General features: G+C 36.1%; 1 protein-coding gene across 2 annotated transcripts in view; it reads right to left on the bottom strand.

Annotated features, from left to right (window-relative positions):
- The window catches only part of tbc1d23 (TBC1 domain family, member 23), a 120,482-nt gene that overhangs the window by 57,273 nt on the left and 43,278 nt on the right, over window positions 1-19,931 (bottom strand). For both annotated transcript variants that reach the window (XM_039744997.1, XM_039744998.1), the window contains exons 2-3: window positions 9,701-9,812; window positions 2,581-2,686 (exon numbers count right to left, since the gene is read on the bottom strand). In XM_039744997.1, coding sequence (XP_039600931.1) covers window positions 2,581-2,686; window positions 9,701-9,812 — 218 coding nt within the window. The remainder of the gene's footprint in view (window positions 1-2,580; window positions 2,687-9,700; window positions 9,813-19,931) is intronic.

The following is a 19,931-nucleotide window of genomic DNA, read 5'->3' as shown; positions in this document are numbered from 1 at the left end:
CAATGCGGTGTTCACTGGCTGTTCAAACTGTTCTCTATACAGCCTCCAGTTAATCCAAAATGCGGCTGCAAGAATTATTACAAGAACAAGAAAATATGAACACATAACTCCAGTTCTTAAATCTTTACACTGGCACCCAGTTAAGTTTAGGGCACATTTCAAAATCCTCCTTTTAACATATAAATAATTAAATGGCCAAGGTCCGGCTTACTTGTCTGAACTTATCATGACTTACAAACTTGAGCGCACATTAAGATCTCAAGATGCCGGTCTGCTTAGGATTCCAAGGATTAATAAAATAACAGTGGGAGGTCGAGCTTTTAGTTACAGGGCCCCTAAACTGTGGAATGGTCTTCCTGCTTCCATAAGAGATGCCCTTCAGTCTCAGCCTTTAAATCCCGGCTGAAGACTCACTACTTCAGTTTAGCATATCCTGACTAGAGCTGCTGATTAACTGTACATACTGCATCTCTGTTGTTAGTCATTAGCACTATAACATAAATAACATGATAATTATATTTGAATACTAACCCTCACCTATTCTGTTTCTTTTCTCGGTACCCAAATGTGGCAATTGGTGCCATGGCCCACCTGCCAAGTTGTTTGCCTGCCTATGGTAAAGTCATCCCTGATGGAGGATCACAGGAATCATGGGAAAGAGGGTCCTTTCATCGGAGCAACGTTTCAGCCGTGGCATGGCCAAATGGGGAGGCAGCTAGATGGATGAGGTCTCCAGGACTCTTAAAATATCCAAACCTAATTATGTCATATCATCTACTGTTAAACCGTACTTCTAAAATATTTATTATTATGCTGTCTTAAGGAATTGTTCTGTATATTGTATTGTATTGTCCCCCTACTTTTGACACCCACTGCACGCCCAACCCACCTGGAAAGGGGTCTCTCTTTGAACTGCCTTTCCTGAGGTTTCTTCCATTTTTCCCTACAAGGTTTTTATTGGGAGTTTTTCCTTGTCTTCTCAGAGAGTCAAGGCTGGGGGGCTGTCAAAAGGCAGGGCCTGTTAAAGCCCATTGCGGCACTTCCTGTGTGATTTTGGGCTATACAAAAATAAACTGTATTGTATTGTATTGTGTGCATAGGTTTAATCATGCCCATTTCTTACTACAGATAAATTACTACCCTGTTATACTAAACACTGCAAACAAATTAGACAAAAAGCAAATGTGGAAGATAATGTTTGTCATAGGATGCTGACAGCTGATTTGTGAACTAAAGACTCCACTGCTAGATAAAAATGTGCATGCATTACAATACTGTGCATAATTTGATCTGTCTGTTCAATTATTTTGAAGCTGACTGCACAAAGGAAATACTATCTTCAACAACAAAGACAAATCCTTCCACCTTCACATTCTGCCTCTACAGTCCTGCTGGCCGCAAGCATTTATGAAAGGGAAGCAATGATGTCAGCATATAGTCTGCAGAGATAAAAATATCAGAATCCTGAACAGTAGACAATACATAATACAAAAAACCAGACAAAGTGGGTATTTAGGATTTCACATCATATCCTATCAAACAAACAAAAAAAACAAAAAGACAAAAAGACAAAAAAAACAAAACAATTTGAACTCAAAAAACACATCTACAGTAGTTGTGAATTGAAGCCAAAATAATTATATTTGTTATACACTGTTTAAAGATACATAAGGGAAACAATCCAACAGTTACACCTACTTTTTTCTGAGCTATATCTTATTATGTTTTTAAATATCAGAGGAGATGATGTTCCAAAATCTTTTTTTTCACTGGCCTCTATCTTATAAGTATGAATAACATGAATGATTCACAATGGCCCATAGCCAATTGAGAACAGTGCAAACTGAAATATTTTGAGATGTGGGTGCATAATTACAATCACACTATGAACAAGAATTTGGGTTCATAATTACAGAGTGAACAGAAACAAAAGATACTAATAAATAACTCAACATAAACAATTAGAAGTAAAAAGGAATCTATTAAAACTGAGTTCATGGACTTCTGTCTTTTACTGTATCTAACGAGAGCATTATTCATGTAAATTCTAGTTACAATTTGTTAAAAGCTTGGGAAGGGCAAAGAAGAATGAGACACAGTAAGCTAAAATAAAAATGACATGAATTTGACAGCAACAAATAATTTCCATTGTTAGACACAGCAATGAGATGATAAGAAGTAACATGAATTATCCAACACAGGTCTATATTTTACTATGCAAAATTAACAAACTGAACTGTAGCTGAATGCAGCTAATCAAAACTTTTAAGTGAGAGAAAGATCTAGAAGTGAAAACAGAGATCAAAGATAAACAAATGGCATGTTATTTGAAAATCTGCTTTGTTTTCTGCAATGTTTACAGTACACTTTCACATATACAGCAAGAGCAACATCTCATGGAAGTGTCTCATCTCATGGAGGTGTTTCATAGTAAAGAAATTTATAATATAGGTTTCTTCGAGTCATAATTTCTAAGTTGAATTAGCTGTCTGCATGATACAGAATAAACTCTTAACCGCAATGTAATATCATAAAGTAGCACAGTTTATTTTATAAAATACAGCTTCTGGTCATCCTTACCTATCAGTTGTTGGCATTTATCATGAATAAGATTCTGTTCTGGTAAGTCTAGGATGCCATCCCATGATGCTAGGCTATCACCTTTGCCTGCTACATTAAGTGCAATCTGAAACAGAAAGAAGGCTTGATTAATATTATGAAATATTTTTTTCTTGTGTTTTTTTTGTCTTGGAAAACAGAATCTCACTGAAATGCTTTTGTCCCCTTTCAACTTTTATGGCTTTACATAACAACACTTTTTAAACATGGTCCCCCCATTTCACCTGACACAAAGGAAATAAGCTTATAGCCTGTCACCATAGTTTTTCATACAATTATATACTGACAATTTTCATAGACAATTCTGGCAAACTGCATTTTTCTTAGTAAGCTTTTCCACCCTGTACCATTACAAAAACATAACTAATAGAACCACTCTAATTAATTATAGATAGAGAATTTAATTTCTGCAGCAATAATGTTAGCTGTGCACAGCAATGCAAATAATAAATTTATTGCCATATAGATGCCACAAAACTGCAAATCATTGATTCTTGTGCATTAACGGTATTACAAATAAGTGTTTTGCAATACTCTTGCGGTACTGAGTTTGTTTTCTCCTAACTTTAGTATGTATTCAACTGGCATTAGACTAGTTGCAAAAAGATTAGGGACGATGAAAAGGGCATCCGGGGAAAAAGGGATCACTCACAAAACAAGCAACCAGTCACTTTTCTTGTACATGTATACACACTGGATTCTGAATTGCGATACACTTACATATTTAATCAGTTTAACTATCATCTGGGTTTCTTTCAAGCATTGGCGGGCATGGAGAGTGGGGGAAGAGGGGTCAAGGACCGAAGATTTTTAAGGCTGATATATCTTTCAAACATCGTCCATTTCTCTCTCGGGTGGTGAAGTGTAGCGATTGCACCCCTGATAAGGTGACTGTTGCAACATCACAGACAGAATTAGGGAGCTACTCAAGGTTAGGACAAAAACAGTGCATAAAAACAATTAGATGCGTTATTAAATTTGTCAGAAGGATTTCAGATTTAGTAAGAAATCATTTTTATTAAGAATCTAGTCACATTGTTTCAGCAATCAAATGCCACACAGCTTCCATGGAATTCTGCTAAGAAGTTAAATTTAATGAGAAGATTTCTCTCCAGCAGTTTGTCAGAGCCTGACAGAGATGGATAACCCTATAGTTAAACAAAAAGTAAAGCCCTGTAAAGTGAGACTCTTTTCTCCCATTATCATATGCAGAGAACATTTGTAAATACATGGGTTGTGGGAGTGAGGGAATCCAACATAAGGTTTTTAAATGGAAGGGGCATGCAATTCTTCTCATTAACAATGAATTTTGCCCACAATTCAGCCTGCAAACACAATAAGATTACAAAGCATGCTCATCTGCTATGGTATTTAAAAACAAATAATAAAAAAATGAATGTTTCAAGTTGCCTTTTATCAATCATGAAATCAAACTACTGTATTTCTAATAACATCTCCTACTCACAATGTTCAACTGATTTTAAATGATGTGGCCAGAACATGTCTTTTTCTGAATTTACAACACAAGAATACAGTGTGAATTTAGCAAAATATATGAAAAAATGCAATACCACTTAAGCTTCTTTTTCACATTTTAGTCTGTGTTACATGTTAAGTTAATTAAAAAGAAAAAATAACTACTTCATGGTTTTATTCAAATAAATCATTCTTTTGGTTTAATATGAATAAAAAATTATTAGAATTGATTCAGCTATAACTATGTTAATTTTTTTTTTTAATTAATGTCTAAAATGTTAAAAACATTACCAAAGAAGGCATAGAAACCTAAACATCCTGCCATGCTGCCGGTATGGCACTGGGGCTTTCATCCAAATCTCATAACCTAAACTGCCAAGTTCAAAACTTGAATCCAGGAATTTTTTAACCAAATACAAAAAAAAAAAAAAAAAGATATGCAAGTGCCAGACACAAATGTAAATTGTGGTAAATGCATAAAATTCAAACAATGTTTCTTTGTAATAAGAGTGAGAACTGCATTTGAAATTTTTAAACATTAAAAGTTCAAACCTTGGGTATTGTATTGAAATAGAAATTCACAAAATTTGGTTTTAAAATCCTACATACACATTTTGTGAAGTTCTGAGCAGTGGTCTGGCTGTTGGTATTGGCTTTAAAAACATGAAATCTAAATAATTGGAGGACTAATCAGTGCAAGATGTACAGCAAATTTCACAAGTGGTAATGACCAAAATTTCTTAAATGACAGATATATAAAACATATAGGCAGACAAACACACACCATCCAAAAATGCTCAAAGCATTTTGCCATTGAAGATCCCAGTTTGTGAAAACAATGCTTGTTCAATATATGAATGGATGATCATGTCATATACACAAATGAAGTTCAGTAATATTCTCTTTCATTTAGTAGACACCTTAACAATAGGTAGTTCACAATGTATTTGAGTATATAGAGAAAAAAAGGACAAAGATAGTGAATAAAGCAAAATATACATTGCACCATATGAATCTTAGTATTAATGTTAGTTCTAAGTAGGCTGTTATCTTAACCAATAAGAAATTCAAAGTTTCATATTAAAATATGGATTTGTCCAATTAAATTCAAATGTGGGTAGCACACTACCACTTGAGGTACATGCAGTTATTAAGCAGACTACTATTAACATGCTGACTTCACAACAAAATTTATTACAGAACCATACATTCATTAGATTTTAGTTGATGTTTAAAGAAAAGTATGTTGAACACTATTCCTTTTTCAATACTGTTCTTTGTAAATTAATTATGAGAATTTACTTTAATTATTAAATTATTATTATCCTTCTTTTACTTATAGAGCTTCCTTGCAGCTTGAACCAAATTTAAACCTCACACTTCAGCAAATACTTAACTGATCAAGCCTGGGAAAACTTGATGCCTGAAAAGAATAAATTACTTAAGGATTGTAACCTATTGCTTAAAGGATGTATTTGAACAGCACAGGACAAATATGACAGGTGCCTCTTGAAAATACACCTCTTGACTAAGCATCTTAGAATTTCTTAAGCTTCTGACCTCTTCATGCACTCTTGGTCTAGTCTTCTTCTAATCATAGGTGTAAGTCTTCATCTATTCTTGAAATTACTAATTTCCTTTCCTCCACTTTTAAGGAGAGGTTAAGCATTCTTGAAGTTAAGGGTTTCTTTTCACAATTGTGGAGCACTGTCAACTGTCCCAGACTCTTGCCTTATTTAGTTAAGTTGTATTACACATATTTAAAAAGTGTCTCCCCAAGTGGCTTACAATTTTGGTCATGGGAGAAGAAGGATTTGCCAGAAACAAAAGTTTTAACACTTGCTTAATATTTCTAATCTGAGGACTCAAAGACACGGTTTCCACAAAACTGGTCATCTGTGTTACCATGGCTTTTTTATCTCTTTATTGGCTGAGGATACTTCTCTACTTGGAAGAGCTTGTAACAGTATGTTTTTTATATAAACATCATTGAGCCTAGATATGTTAGAGCTGGCTGAAAGTGATCTTTGGTAGAAAATCAGATAATCTGAGAATAATGCTTATATACAGTGCATCCGAAAAGTATTCACAGCGCATCACTTTTTCCACATTTTATGTTACAGCCTTATTCCAAAATGGATTAAATTCATTTTTTTTCCTCAGAATTCTACACACAACACCCCAGAATGACAACATGAAAAAAGTTTACTTGAGGTTTTTGCAAATTTATTAAAAATAAAAAAACTGAGAAATCACATGTACATAAGTATTCACAGCCTTTGCTCAATACTTTGTCGATGCACCTTTGGCAGCAATTACAGCCTCAAGTCTTTTTGAATATGATGCCACAAGCTTGGCACACCTATCCTTGGACAGTTTTGCCCATTCTTCTTTGCAGCACCTCTCAAGCTCCATCAGGTTGGATGGGAAGCGTCGGTGCACAGCCATTTTAAGATCTCTCTAGAGATGTTCAATCGGATTCAAGTCTGGGCTCTGGCTGGGCCCACTCAAGGACATTCAGAGTTGTCCTGAAGCCACTCCTTTGATATCTTGGCTGTGTTCATAGGGTCACTGTCCTGCTGAAAGATGAACCATCACCCCAGGCTGAGGTTAAGAGCGCTCTGGAGCAGGTTTTCATCCAGGATGTCTCTGTACATTGCTGCAGTCATCTTTCCCTTTATCCTGACTAGTCCCCCAGTTACTGCCACTGAAAAATATCCCCACAGCATGATGCTGCCACCACCATGCTTCACTGTAGGGATGGTATTGGCCTGGTGATGAGCGGTGCCTGGTTTCCTCCAAACGTGATGCCTGGCATTCACACCAAAGAGTTCGATCTTTGTCTCATCAGACCAGAGAATTTTGTTTTTCATGGTCTGAGAGTCCTTCATGTGTCTTTTGGCAAACTCCAGGTGGGCTGCCATGTGCCTTTTACTAAGGAGTAGCTTCCGTCTGGCCACTCTACCATACAGGTCTGATTGGTGGATTGCTGCAGAGATGGTTGTCCTTCTGGAAGGTTCTCCTCGCTCCACAGAGGACCTCTGGAGCTCTGACAGAGTGACCATCGCGTTCTTGGTCACCTCCCTGACTAAGGCCCTTCTCCACCAATCGCTCAGTTTAGATGGCCGGCCAGCTCTAGGAAGAGTCCTGGTGGTTTCGAACTTCTTCCACTTACGGATGATGGAGGCCACTGTGCTCATTGGGACCTTCAAAGCAGCAGAAATATTTCTGTAACATTTCCCAGATTTGTGACAATTCGTTTGACTTCATGCTTGGTTTGTGCTCTGACATGAACTGTCAACTGTGGGACCTTATATAGACAGGTGTGTGCCTTTCCAAATCATGTCCAATCAACTGAACTTACCAGAGGTGGACTCCAATGAAGCTGCAGAAACATCTCAAGGATGATCAGGGGAAACAGGATGCACCTGAGCTCAATTTTGAGCTTCATGGCAAAGGCTGTGAATACTTATGTACATGTGCTTTCTCGATTTTTTTATTTTTAATAAATTTGCAAAAATCTCAAGTAAAATTTTTTCACGTTGTCATAATGGGGTGATATGCGTAGAATTCTGAGGAAAAATTTTATTTAATCCATTTTGGAATAAGGCTGTAACAAAACAAAATGTGGAAAAAGTGATGTGCCGTGAATACTTTCCGAATGCACTGTATAGTAGCTATTTAACAACAACAACAAAAAAAACCCTTACAGCTAATAAACAGCATGTAAACGCACATAGCAAGATGTGAAATTAAAATGAACAATGTGTGGATACAATGTCTAGCAAGATGTTCAATAACTCGGAAGCTAGTACTGATTAGACTGAATGTAAGTAGCTAGGAGAATACAGATCAGAGAACCATGCACTGACTAGTTTCTCCATGTGAAAAACAGGGTACAGAAAAATCACATTGGGTTCTGAAATAATACTCCAACTGAAAAGGAAACTGCAGCTTCTTTTTATTAGGTACAAAGCTTTCATTTTACCAATGACAAGAGATGTTATTAAACCAAGTAACACAAAGAGACATTTCCTAGGAACTATGTGCGAAAACAAGATGGAAATATAAAAAATGCTGCAATTATGAAAAGCAAGGAGTAATAGGGTATAAAATGTAAATATTGAACATTGTTGCTTCTTTGTAATGGGCAAAGATAGCCAGTAGGAGGACAAAGCATAAAAAACACTCCTTTGATAGTCACATGCAGACAACAAAGAGACAAAACTAATCATGGACAGAGTTGAGCTGTCGATCAAGACAATATTACTGAACCTAGTCAAAGAAGAGCCCCCTGAGAGAGTTAAGTAGAGCAGTTGATTTTGTTGTAGTTAGGGACAAAATACAAAAAACGGGTAAGAGCACTGCAGTTGAGCTGTAGAGAGTGGAGAATACTGGATGAGAGCCAAGTTGGCAAAGAGATGTACCAATCAAGGCTAGAGAAAGACAAGAGCCAGAAGAATTAAAAAAAGGTCCAAAAACAGGGCTGAGTCAAACAAGAAATGTGCATATTGTAAGATGATAATGATCCACAGATAACAAGCTGTATGAGATCATTGCCAAAGACAGAGGACTGAAAGAAAGAAGTTCTAGGTATCATCTACATAGGAGTAATGAGAGAAGCTGTAAAAACCTACAAACATCTAAGCAATGAATGAAGAGAGAGAAAAGAGCTCAGTTTAAGAAAGAAGATGTATTGGAAAGGTCACTGTACAAAAACTCTACATTTACAAAACAGATTAGAAAATATCAGGAACTGAGAGAAGACAGAAAAGTATAAGTAACTGGCACATTAAGAGAATGTCAAAATAATCTTCAATCAATTCGGAATGTTTGCCACCTTTGACATGAAAACAAAAACGCCATTAGGAGATGATCAATCATACAGCAAAAGGTGCTTTCACACCACAGGAACCAAAGACATTTTAGAAACTTTTGCAGTTCTGTTTTTTTTTTCTTTTTAAAGTCCTACTCGAGGGTATGTACACTTCATTCAACCAGGAACTATCATGGGTGGGGCTTAGATGATGAATTGAGCTGATTGGTTGATCAGAAACACTGCCTCCATCTTACAAATCTGTTAGTAGTTTGGACTTTGTTTTCAGTGAAGATGAAGTGCAGCACTTTACACTGCATCACTCTTCATAACTCCTATGCACCAGATCAAAATAATAATCGCCTCCATGAAATCACAACTGGATTGAAGCAATGAGGCGAGTGTGTCCCCTACAAACTCCTGATTATACCACACTCTGCACCTCTTCACTTTTTAAAGCCACCTCCCTGGTGCACTGCTCCATACACTGCATTGAAGCAATAATATATCCTGTGATGTTGTTGTTAGTTCGAAGCAATACGTTGGGGGAGTCGCCCTGTGTACCCTAGAACGCACATCACTTTGAACATCACATATTTTTCGTAAAAGTTACAGGTTCATAAATGTGGTCAGGGACCATAAGTGGCTCTAGGCCTACATCATAGAGGACCTCATTTGTCCCTGAAAACAAAGTGGAAAAATGCCTAAAATAAGATAGTGAAGCCTTTCACATTTTTTGCAACTGTGCTCTCATACCAAAATACAATCTAGCACAAGTGCAAAGCTCACCTTCCACATTTTGACTCTCTGTTCAGTAGGTAGATCTCGATCTTGGATGACATTCTGCATTGTTTCAAGTTCACAGCTACTAGACTCCAGAGCATTGGAAAGATCTCTGTTCCTACAGAAAACAGAAATAGGGAAATAGTTAAATATCCTCAAGTATAAGCTATAGACAAATATGCATTATGGAAGACTGATCTCCCAAAGACGAGATTTAAACTAAACTACTAAGTAATTAACACGCATTAAATCAATGTGAATGTATTCTAATTAACAGACATTTGTGTAATGTTAGTCCACACCTTAATGTCATTGTCTTAAGTAAACTAATATTGAAGTGAATTGCACCAAATTCCGGCTTATTATTCTGTAAATTCTAACTTAGAAGTGCATGCTTACCACAAAATTCTTATTTGACGATTATTGCCCTCAAAACTGAGTACCAAGTCAGAGAGCAGTGGAAGGGTTGCAGACTACCAAGAACAGAACAGGTCATTTGGCAAAACTGGCAGAATGACAGGATTTTACATACTACATTCTACAATGCCACCGCATGTTGAACAAGTTAGAAAATGTATGTATGGTAGTGTAACATTCAGGTCTAATTAGGAACTTAAGTAACTGAAAGTTTTTTTAGTTACTTCCTCAAAGATTTACTTACTTAATTTTTGTTTATTACATTTTTTAATGGAAAGTCATACAAAAATAACAGCAATAATTGAATGCAATTGCATGTTGCAGTAGAGTACATTAAATACATGCTTTAAAAAAGCACTTTTCAGTGATGTAAATGTAGTTGAAAAGGTAGCCCAAATAGGCTTGTGGTGGCTTAAAAGCTTTCATAGACAGCAGATGACATTTCAAATAATGTAAAATGGCATTGGTTGATGTACTGTTGTTAGTGATTGGTTGTGAAGGATCTATGGCTAATTGCAGCCCAAACTTCTTAATTTATAAATTTTTTAAAGAGATACCTGATGGACAGCAAAAAAAAAAACACTTTCAATGTATATTTGCTGACTGGAGCTTCCCAGATAAATTATAGGGCCAGATAATGCAGTACATAATAGGCTTGGCAAAAGTATACAAATATCAATAAGTATAAATTTTAACATTTTAAAGCACTTCACGACTCATTTTTTATAGTATCAATTTTACAGCATAGATCAAGAATGCATTTCCAGTTCACTCTGGCTTTTAAATGTTAAGCCTTATAGGCTATGAATCAGCATAGATGGAGTTAAAGCCTCTTTTCCAATTACTCACAGGTGTTAATATGATAGCAACTTCAGCATTGTCACAACCTTCACCAGCATGCTTAAGTGACAGAGAGCAGCCAGTGTGACATCTTGAAATACTTCAGTTTCATGGCAAAGGTGGACAGAAAACCACAAGATACATGCAAGCCTGTATGCAAGACTTGCTAACACGCAATACCAATTGAAAGATATAACACAACCAATTTTGTCAAACACTTGATGGACTGACATGTGAGTAAAAATTTCAAGAGATATTTGATATCTAAATTCCAGAAAAATAATAAGTATAAACCTGTAAACTGTTGCGTTTGAAGTGTGATGCTTATTTTCTTCAAAAATTTAATAGAGTAATAACATTTATTTATACATTTTACATATAAATATATTTTATGCAGCCTGTTTAACATATCAAGACAGGGGTCTGCAATTGTTTTTACCTCCGGGACTGTTTTATTCTATCCTGTTCATTCAGCACTCTTAAGCACTACAGCTCTGTCACTCCCATGACTTTAAAATCTCGCCGCAAAGTGTGTTGCTGTAGAGCATTATTTTATTACAAGCGATTTTAAAAATTATATTTAATTACATTTACTACATAATGTAAAGCTCTATACATTTTCATTGATCAATTGCATAAACAATGGTGCTAATCCTCCATGTGCTCATACACTGAGGCTGTGATACAGAGCATCTATTTAGTATGTAGGGTGTTTTTGCAGCCCAAGAAAAACACACCTCACAGAAGAGCACATTGACATGCTAGTCTTTGTTGTAAAAAAATACATTGTAGTTTATTTACAAAAAAATTCAATATGTACTGTTGTCATTGTGCAAAGTCTTTTAAGTGGTTTGTTTCTGCTGTACAATTCTAAACAGTTGTTTACAAAACAACAAGTAAATGGTCTTTTTACTTGAATTTCAATTCAATGTTAGATTTTTATGTACAGTATACTGTTTTCAAAAGAGTGCAATACTTATTCAATTAACATTTAATAGCATCTGTAACATTTCATTTTACGACCTCAGTAACAGTATTTGTTTTCATCAAAGGTAAAAAAAAACTGTTTACTCTTCTTAACTTCTTTACTCTTTGTTTAAAAAACTTAACTTTTACAAAAGATTTCACTACCTGAAGAATTTGCATTTAATGACAAAAATTTGTATTATTTGTTTCCATCAATGTAAAGATGTCAAGATTTTAATGCATACAGAACTGTACAGAACTGCAATTTATTTAAATACATTTTTTATTGAGTTACATTATATACTGTATTGAGAATCAAAAAAGGTATTGAAGTTCAATACTTTTCTTAGTATTGTATCGATGTTTGAAATTTTGAAGTCATGGCAACCATGCATACAAATTTTGTGTTTTTTTTTTTTTTTAAAGTATAAAAGCTTGGAATTGGGCTAAATTAACAGGACAGTTTGATAGATATAACTAAAAAAACTTCAAAGGAAGTGAAGAAATTAAATTAAAAAAGCACAATCATTTAAATATCATTAATGTGCCATACATTACACTGAAGGCCCTTTATAGCTCAGAGAAAGACCTGACTAACTGAAACTTAAGCAAGTATTCTCACAAAGTAATTTTATTGATATAAAAATAAGTGATGTGAAGATTTTAATGTTCAAAACTACTGAGCTGTCCCCTTTAACAATAGAATTACCAGATACTACGAAAAAACTCGTAGATCCGTCCCACCTTAAATCGCTTCTTAAATCCCTTCACACCTCTACGCGAGCGTCCTTTGTCCTCTAAATGTGCTGATAAAGAGAAGCTACAAGCAGTCGGCTATTCCATCCCCCCACCAATTAAGAACATGCATGAACTTCTCTCAGCTCATGCCTTGATTGATTATCTGGGAGTGAAGTGAAGTTTTAGAGTGGAAATAATAGATCGTTATTTGAAACACGCCCATTTCATGTCTGTTCCGTTTCTACAGTAATCTGTGTAAACACATTGTTAAAACAGAAACATTTTTTATATTCTAGTAGTAGATGACCAAAATGTAGGCATAAACTATATAATGTATGGAGCCTGAAGTCCAAATATCAAAGAAACACTTTCACAAAAAGTACAAATATAAACACAACAAATGTGCTTTTATTAAAAAATATAACTGCAGAAAAAACAAAACCTACTTTAACATGCGACATTGACGCATGTTTATTATGACCGCCACTGTGGCACAAAAAAAGTTTGATCCTGCACCACTCCGTTTTGAGAAGTAAACTGCTCTTATTCTTACTATTTTAGAATAAAAATATACATTTGATTTCAGTCTGTAACAGCCAGTGTAATTTATGATACTTGTAAAGGTTAGCTTTGTTTTTTTTTTTTAGTCAGTTTTATTATCTCAGCAGCATTCATAAGCCCAAACACACCCCTGACACTGCTGTTTTCCCATAGACGCGCTATAACAGAGGTAAACTCAGCTCCCTTCTATGTCCGAGTAAGAATGTACATACCATTGCTTGCATACTGAAGTGTCAGCAGGCACTTTTCGTGGCATTACACACATTTTTGAGCATGCCCTCTGCACACTACTTGTGACTTTAGAAAGTAAGTAAATAAATAAAGGTAAATCACGTCATAAAATGATTTCTTCAAAATGCCACATATATTTATCTGTTTCTTTTTTTAAAATGTGCGTTGATCACCGCCAGCATGTTGTAGCACACAGCATCTGGCCACCTGCATGTTCTTGCGTGCACTGAATAAGCGCCTGATCTGACTCTAAGTACTAGCGCCAGCATAAATTCAAACCCGATCTGACGCTATTCGTTTTCAAATAATATTGCATTAGTGTGATGATGTTTTCACATATATTGTCTCTTTCTTTCAGGTGTTTAATAGAAACCACAGCATAGAGAGAAGTGTGTACAACGCTTCTTACAGGAAAAGGCGATGGAAAAAGAAAAGATGATGCAGCATCAACAAGCTTCAGTTCTAAGACCTCAGCTTCCCGCAGGGAAGAAAGTACAGTACAGTGTCAGGTGCTCATTCAGTATAATAGGAATAATAGCACAGAGAGGTGTGTACACTACAACAAGTACACATGTCGTAAATGTAGGAAGGGCGAACACGATTTACCTTTATTTATTTGCTTGCTTCCTAAAGCCTAAAGTCACAAGTAGTGTGCAGAGGGCATGCTCAAAAAATGCATGTAATGCCACGAAAAGTGCATGCTGACACTTTAGTACGCAAGCAATGGTAAGAGAATGCAGTTGGACTTTTTTTTTTTTGGCACATACACCGTCCAGATCTAAACACTAGCATGTAGAGTCACTTGCGTTCTACATTGGAGCATTGCTTAAGAATGTTATTTACCTATTTACCTTTATTTATTTACTCACTTCCAACAGCGTAAAGGCACAAGTAAAATGCAGAGCTTCCCATATACATATACAAAGTACAGCAATGGCAAAAGTGCGATGTGCATTCTTGCTCGGACATAGAAGGGAGCTGAGTTTAACCTTTGTTATAGCACGTCTATGTGAAAACAGCAGTGTCAAATGTGGGGGTGGGGTGTGTTTGGGCTTGTGAACGCGGCTGAGATAATAAAACTGACTAATGAAAAATAAAAAAAAAAACTAACCTTTACAAGTATCATAAATTACACCGGCTGTTACAGACTGAAATCAAATGTATGTTTTTATTCTATAATACTAAGAATAAGAGCAGTTTACTTCTCAAAATGGAGTGGTGCAGGATTGAACTCGCGACCTTTTGATTCCCAGTCAGCAGCTGATTTTATTGCGCCACAGAGGCAGTCATGTCAATGTCGCATGTTAAGGTGTTTTTTTTTTTCCTGCAGTTATATTTTTGAATAAAAGTGCAATTGCTGTCTTATATTTGTACTTTTTGTTAAAGTGTTTCTTTGATATTTGAACTTCAGGCTTCATACATTATATAGTTTATACCTACATTTTGTCATCTTCTACTAGAATATAAAAAATGTTTCTGTTTTAACAATGTGTTTACACAGATTACTGTAGAAATGGAACAGACATGAAATGCATGTGTTCCAAATAACGATCTGTTATTTCCACTCTAAAACTCCACTTCACTCCCAGATAATCAATCAAGGCATCAGCAGGGAGAAGCTCGTGCAGGTTCTGCAGCTGTGGGGGGATGGAACAGCCGGCTGCATGCTGCTTGTCTTTATCTGCACATTTAGATGACAAAAGACGCTGGCGGAGAGGTGTGAACGGATTTAAGAAGCGATTTAAGGTGGAACGGATCTACGAGTTTTTTCGTAGGCTCCGGTAATTCTAGTGTTAAGGACTTGGGCTGCAAATACAAGTCAAAATGTAAACTGTGTCAACTAACACTGATTAATCTGCTAGTAATAAGGTCACCTAAGTAAAAAGCTAGTAATTAACCTGGACCTGCTGACATAAACAGATTCTCGTTAAACTTTTAAATTGTGGTGTCTTTAATCTCATTTTAAACACACTCTGTGTATATTTTAAATGCTATAGATTGATTTTAAATTCTGTATTTTTTACATCATTCTTTCAGAATGTTAAACAAGCTGTTAATTTATTAGACCTGAAATAATTAGGATCTGAATGAACAAATAGCCTGGGAAAGACAAACACTTATTGATTATTCTTGTAATCACTGTTAATTCAATGCAAATTTAGGCTTTTAAGTTTGGGGAGGAAAAGTAAGGATAGCCGAGAAAGAGAACAGCTCAAAGACATTGACAAGGACTTCTGTGGATTGAACACTCTCTGGCAACTCTGCACCTAGACTTTAAAAGATTGATTTTTCACCATCTTTATTTTCTGCATAGGAATTTTTAATAAAGCCCTTTTTCAAAGTAATTTCTTTACCTTTAAAGTCTCTTGTCAAATATATCTCTACTTTTGCTACCATTGTTTTTACCGTGTTTTTATGAATGTTGCTTTATATCAATATTGATTTTATACTGTTTGATTGGGTCAAGGTATATTGTTAAAAGCACCTGGTGTAAGTGATTGCCATATTCTCACAGGAATTAGTAGCTGAGAAGAAACATCTTCAAAAGAAATCAGCGTGGTGAGTGGGCACCTGCTTTGGAGATTGGCACAGGTGTACCTCAGGTCTGAAGACAACTGTTTGGTCTGCTTATGCAGAGCTAGTAAGTCTCTTTGCTTGAGGCAGTTGTCCATATGCAGTTAAGGCTGTACACATGGGGCGCTATAAAACAGATACCTAACATTTGTTTAAACAATACAGTTAACAGTAACTACAGCATAGGCAACCCAAAATAACAAACATAGGAATCTCCATAATAATATATTTAAGGTATAGTGAGTGATAAGAGCACATGGTGTGGGTGACTGCCATATTCCCATAGGGGTTAGAAGCCGAGTAAAATACGTTTTCTAATAGTAGCAACATGTTGCTTTGGTGACTGGCATAGGTCTGCTTATGCTGAGGTAGCAAGTCTCCTTGCTTAAAGCAACTGTCCATATGCAGATAAAACTGTACATGTGGGGTGCTACAAGGTAGCTATAATAAGGCAAAATTCCACAATAATACAGTAACATATTGATAATGTGGTATAATTCTTGTTATACAGTCCTGTGTTTTTGTATATAATTAAAGCATTCATGTTGTTGCTCCTGGAATTGCTTACAATGCCCTATGACAATGTATAAGCAGATACCTGGATAAACTCCTGTGAGATGGGGTGAAATTAAGGTCCCTCTTGATGCTGTAAAAGGTGACCAAAGGGAGGTTGGGGGCAGGAAGGGTATCTGACCAAAATAAAATTCTGGTCCAAGCCCCAATATGAAATAAGCAATTGGTTAATCTTGGTGAACCCAGACAATTGTTGTTAAATGAGAGAGAGAGAGAGAGAGATAGAGAGAGAAAGCCTTGTATGGTGTTGTACGGGCATCTTTCCAAATCACATCAACAATATTAAATGTCATGTTCTTCCACGGGTCTTCCTTTGCCAGTTACAACTATAGCTCTAAAGCAGATCTGTAAGTACCAAACTACATGCTGCAGGCAACAGACCCAAATTCTGTTCCAGTAAAACTTCTGTTACAATACTTCTTTGAAAACCATCACTAGTATGGTTTTTTATTTTAAATTAAGTTACTTTTTTCCATTTAAAATAGCTGCTTATGCCTGCTGATACATGTCTTAATTGAATTTCCAAAATATAAGAGCGTTGATAACAGGGCTGGGTATTGCCACTAATGTCACGATTTGATTCATATCACAATGTCCCAATTTGATTCAATATAGATTTTATCTTCATTTAGTTAGCATGCACTGACATTTGAAGTGCTGGCTTTTTTAGAGATTACATAACCATGCATTGATAGCATCAAGATAATGTGACACATTTGAGGACCACTTTATTTGAAGGGTGTCTATATACTGTCTTCAAAACATATGCATAAGCATGGAATGATATTTAAGAACCAATACTTGATCAGTTATGAACAGTTAACATCAATACTTGCAAGATGTATAACAAAATTTCACGGCTCACAGCACTACACACATTCAAAATTCACCATAATTTAGCAAACATATGTATCGCCATATCAGAGTCCACATATAGGTATTATGGGGGGTCCTTGTTTTAATACAATGCAGTCTCAAAAATGTGTCCTCACACTTCCTCTTCAGACACAAAAGGATGCATATTAAAACAAGGATCTAATGCTGAGGCTTGCTGACGGCGGCACTGAATGAATGGAACGTAAAAAACAAAGCCACCATGACTGACAACTCCACTAATATAATCTGTACAGTAGAGCTTATAAACCTACTTGCTTTGCTCACACATTGCCGCACCTACCACATGACGAACCACCTGGACTGGGACCAGAGTGCAGACTGCTCTGAAAGTTCCAACAATTGCCTGCTTGTTCGGCCTGGTGTGGGGTGTTGTAAATATTTTACACTGCAGCAGTACAGCTATTGTAGCCACATGCTAACAGAGAAGCAATGTGTATTGCACTTGCCAACACACAAGTTTGTGACTAATGTGGCAATGCAAAAAAACAATGCATTGGATATGCTAGAAACACTTTTAGAACAACGGCCACCATCTCAGCAGCTCTGCATACTGTATATGCAGTGAGGATGCTCCCGGTGTGACTGGCATGTAGCTCGCTTGTCTGCAACCCGCTACATGACACCCAGTCGTTCTTCAGGTAATGATAAGTGATTTTGTCACATAGGAATCAGCTGCCCTGGATATCCATTTGTCACAAGTTAGGACCATTCTCTCCGTGTACCTAAGAGACTGGCAAAGCTTTGCTTAAAATCTTCATAAGGCCTAGGTGCAATGACTTCACTCATGTGCTTTCCTGTTGGTATAGTATACAGCAGTTCCAAAACCTGTATCATTTGTTTAAAGTCTCATTGTCAGCAACAGTGTAGGGCAGGCCTATTGAAATGGCGGCCCACGGGCCACATGTGGCCCAGAACCAACCTCTGAGTGGCCCAGCCTGTGGTCCCACCAGAGTTCCAGACTGCAACTAAAATTGATCACAAATTCAACCAAAAATAGGCTTTGGTGATTATCATTTCTATTTAGTTCGCCATTTGGGAATGAAATCATTGAAACTTTAAACAAATTATATTGTAACAGAGTCAAAAAGTATTTTTTGTTAACATATGTGTCAGTATGGGCTTTTCCCTGAGCTACATAAAGGCTAGTTTATATCCTGCGCTGGGAGTGAGGGAGTTGTGGCAAAAATAATGTCTTGGACACGCATGCAGGAAAATATTTCATGTACATGGTGCTGCTGATGGATGGCCATGTATTCCAAAAGGTGAATTTCAATGAGAGACTGGTTACGCTTCTGCCAGAATAATGAATGAAGGACTGAATATAATGCAACCGGTCATCAAAACAAAAAGTAGGCATGCAAAACATTTGAAATTCCTCTGCCTATTATATAGGTCCCTTGTTATGAAGATATCTGTGCCCCGTGGAATTCAGTAGTCCCTTCTGATTTCATGCAGTCACACTAAGGTGCGATTGTCACTGATCTCCTTGTGTTTGCACATCTTTGCATGCTGTTTCTCTTTTGATTTAAAGCATACTCCATGCAAAATGCAAGCCTGTCCATCAGTAAACATGTGTGAGCAGTCACCTGCCTAATGTTTTGTCACACACATCAATGTGATGAAGTCTGCGTTTTAAGGTTGCAAGTGTATTACAGTCATTTTACCATATCAAAAAAATACCACTTTGTTAGTTGTTACTTCAGTTGTTTTGGTGTATGCACTATATGTTCTGTTACCAATAAATTCTTCAATGGGAGCTTAACAACAAAGAAACAAAAAAAATAAGATTAAGTAAAAAAAAAAAAAATAATAGTAATAATTATAATTAATAATTACATTACTTGATACCACGAACTGTGTAAAAAGACATTTTAAAGACAAATCATTAAAATAAATGTACCAATCTACTTTCACACCATACCTGATGCCTTGCTCTTAACATTTCATAGATCTCATATTTCAAAAGGGAAACAAATGTTATTGCTATTACTGTGCACATTTTGATTTTATGCACTTTGAGAATACTGCTACTACCTCAGTTACTGTTCAGTTACAGCTTTTTTGTTTTTTTTATACATTTTTGATGTGCCTGCGTCAGATGTGACCAAATGTAAAAGAGAAATAAGGAATAAACATTACTTGTTTTTAAATACATTCATTTGTGTTGATTTAAAATTTGTCATTACCTGCTGCTTACTGGCTGCTGAAAATGTCTGGCCCAGCTAAATTTATTGGTTTGAAAATCTGGCCCAATTGAAATTGTAATTGAATAGCCCTGGTGTAGGGTCTGATATCTTTACAGATAAAAACTGCTATAGACTGTTATTTTTTGGACACGAGACAAATTAAGCTTGGAGTTAAATACTGTCTCCAATATAGACTGTTTACACTCTACTCATTTGGATGTTAACTGAGACAATGTTTCTGGGTGATGTGGGGA

The sequence above is a fragment of the Polypterus senegalus genome, chromosome 2, assembly GCF_016835505.1.
Source record: "Polypterus senegalus isolate Bchr_013 chromosome 2, ASM1683550v1, whole genome shotgun sequence".
Lineage (NCBI taxonomy): Eukaryota > Metazoa > Chordata > Cladistia > Polypteriformes > Polypteridae > Polypterus > Polypterus senegalus.
The sequence above is the reverse complement of the archived record's forward strand: the minus strand, read 5'-3'. Positions and strand labels throughout refer to the sequence as shown.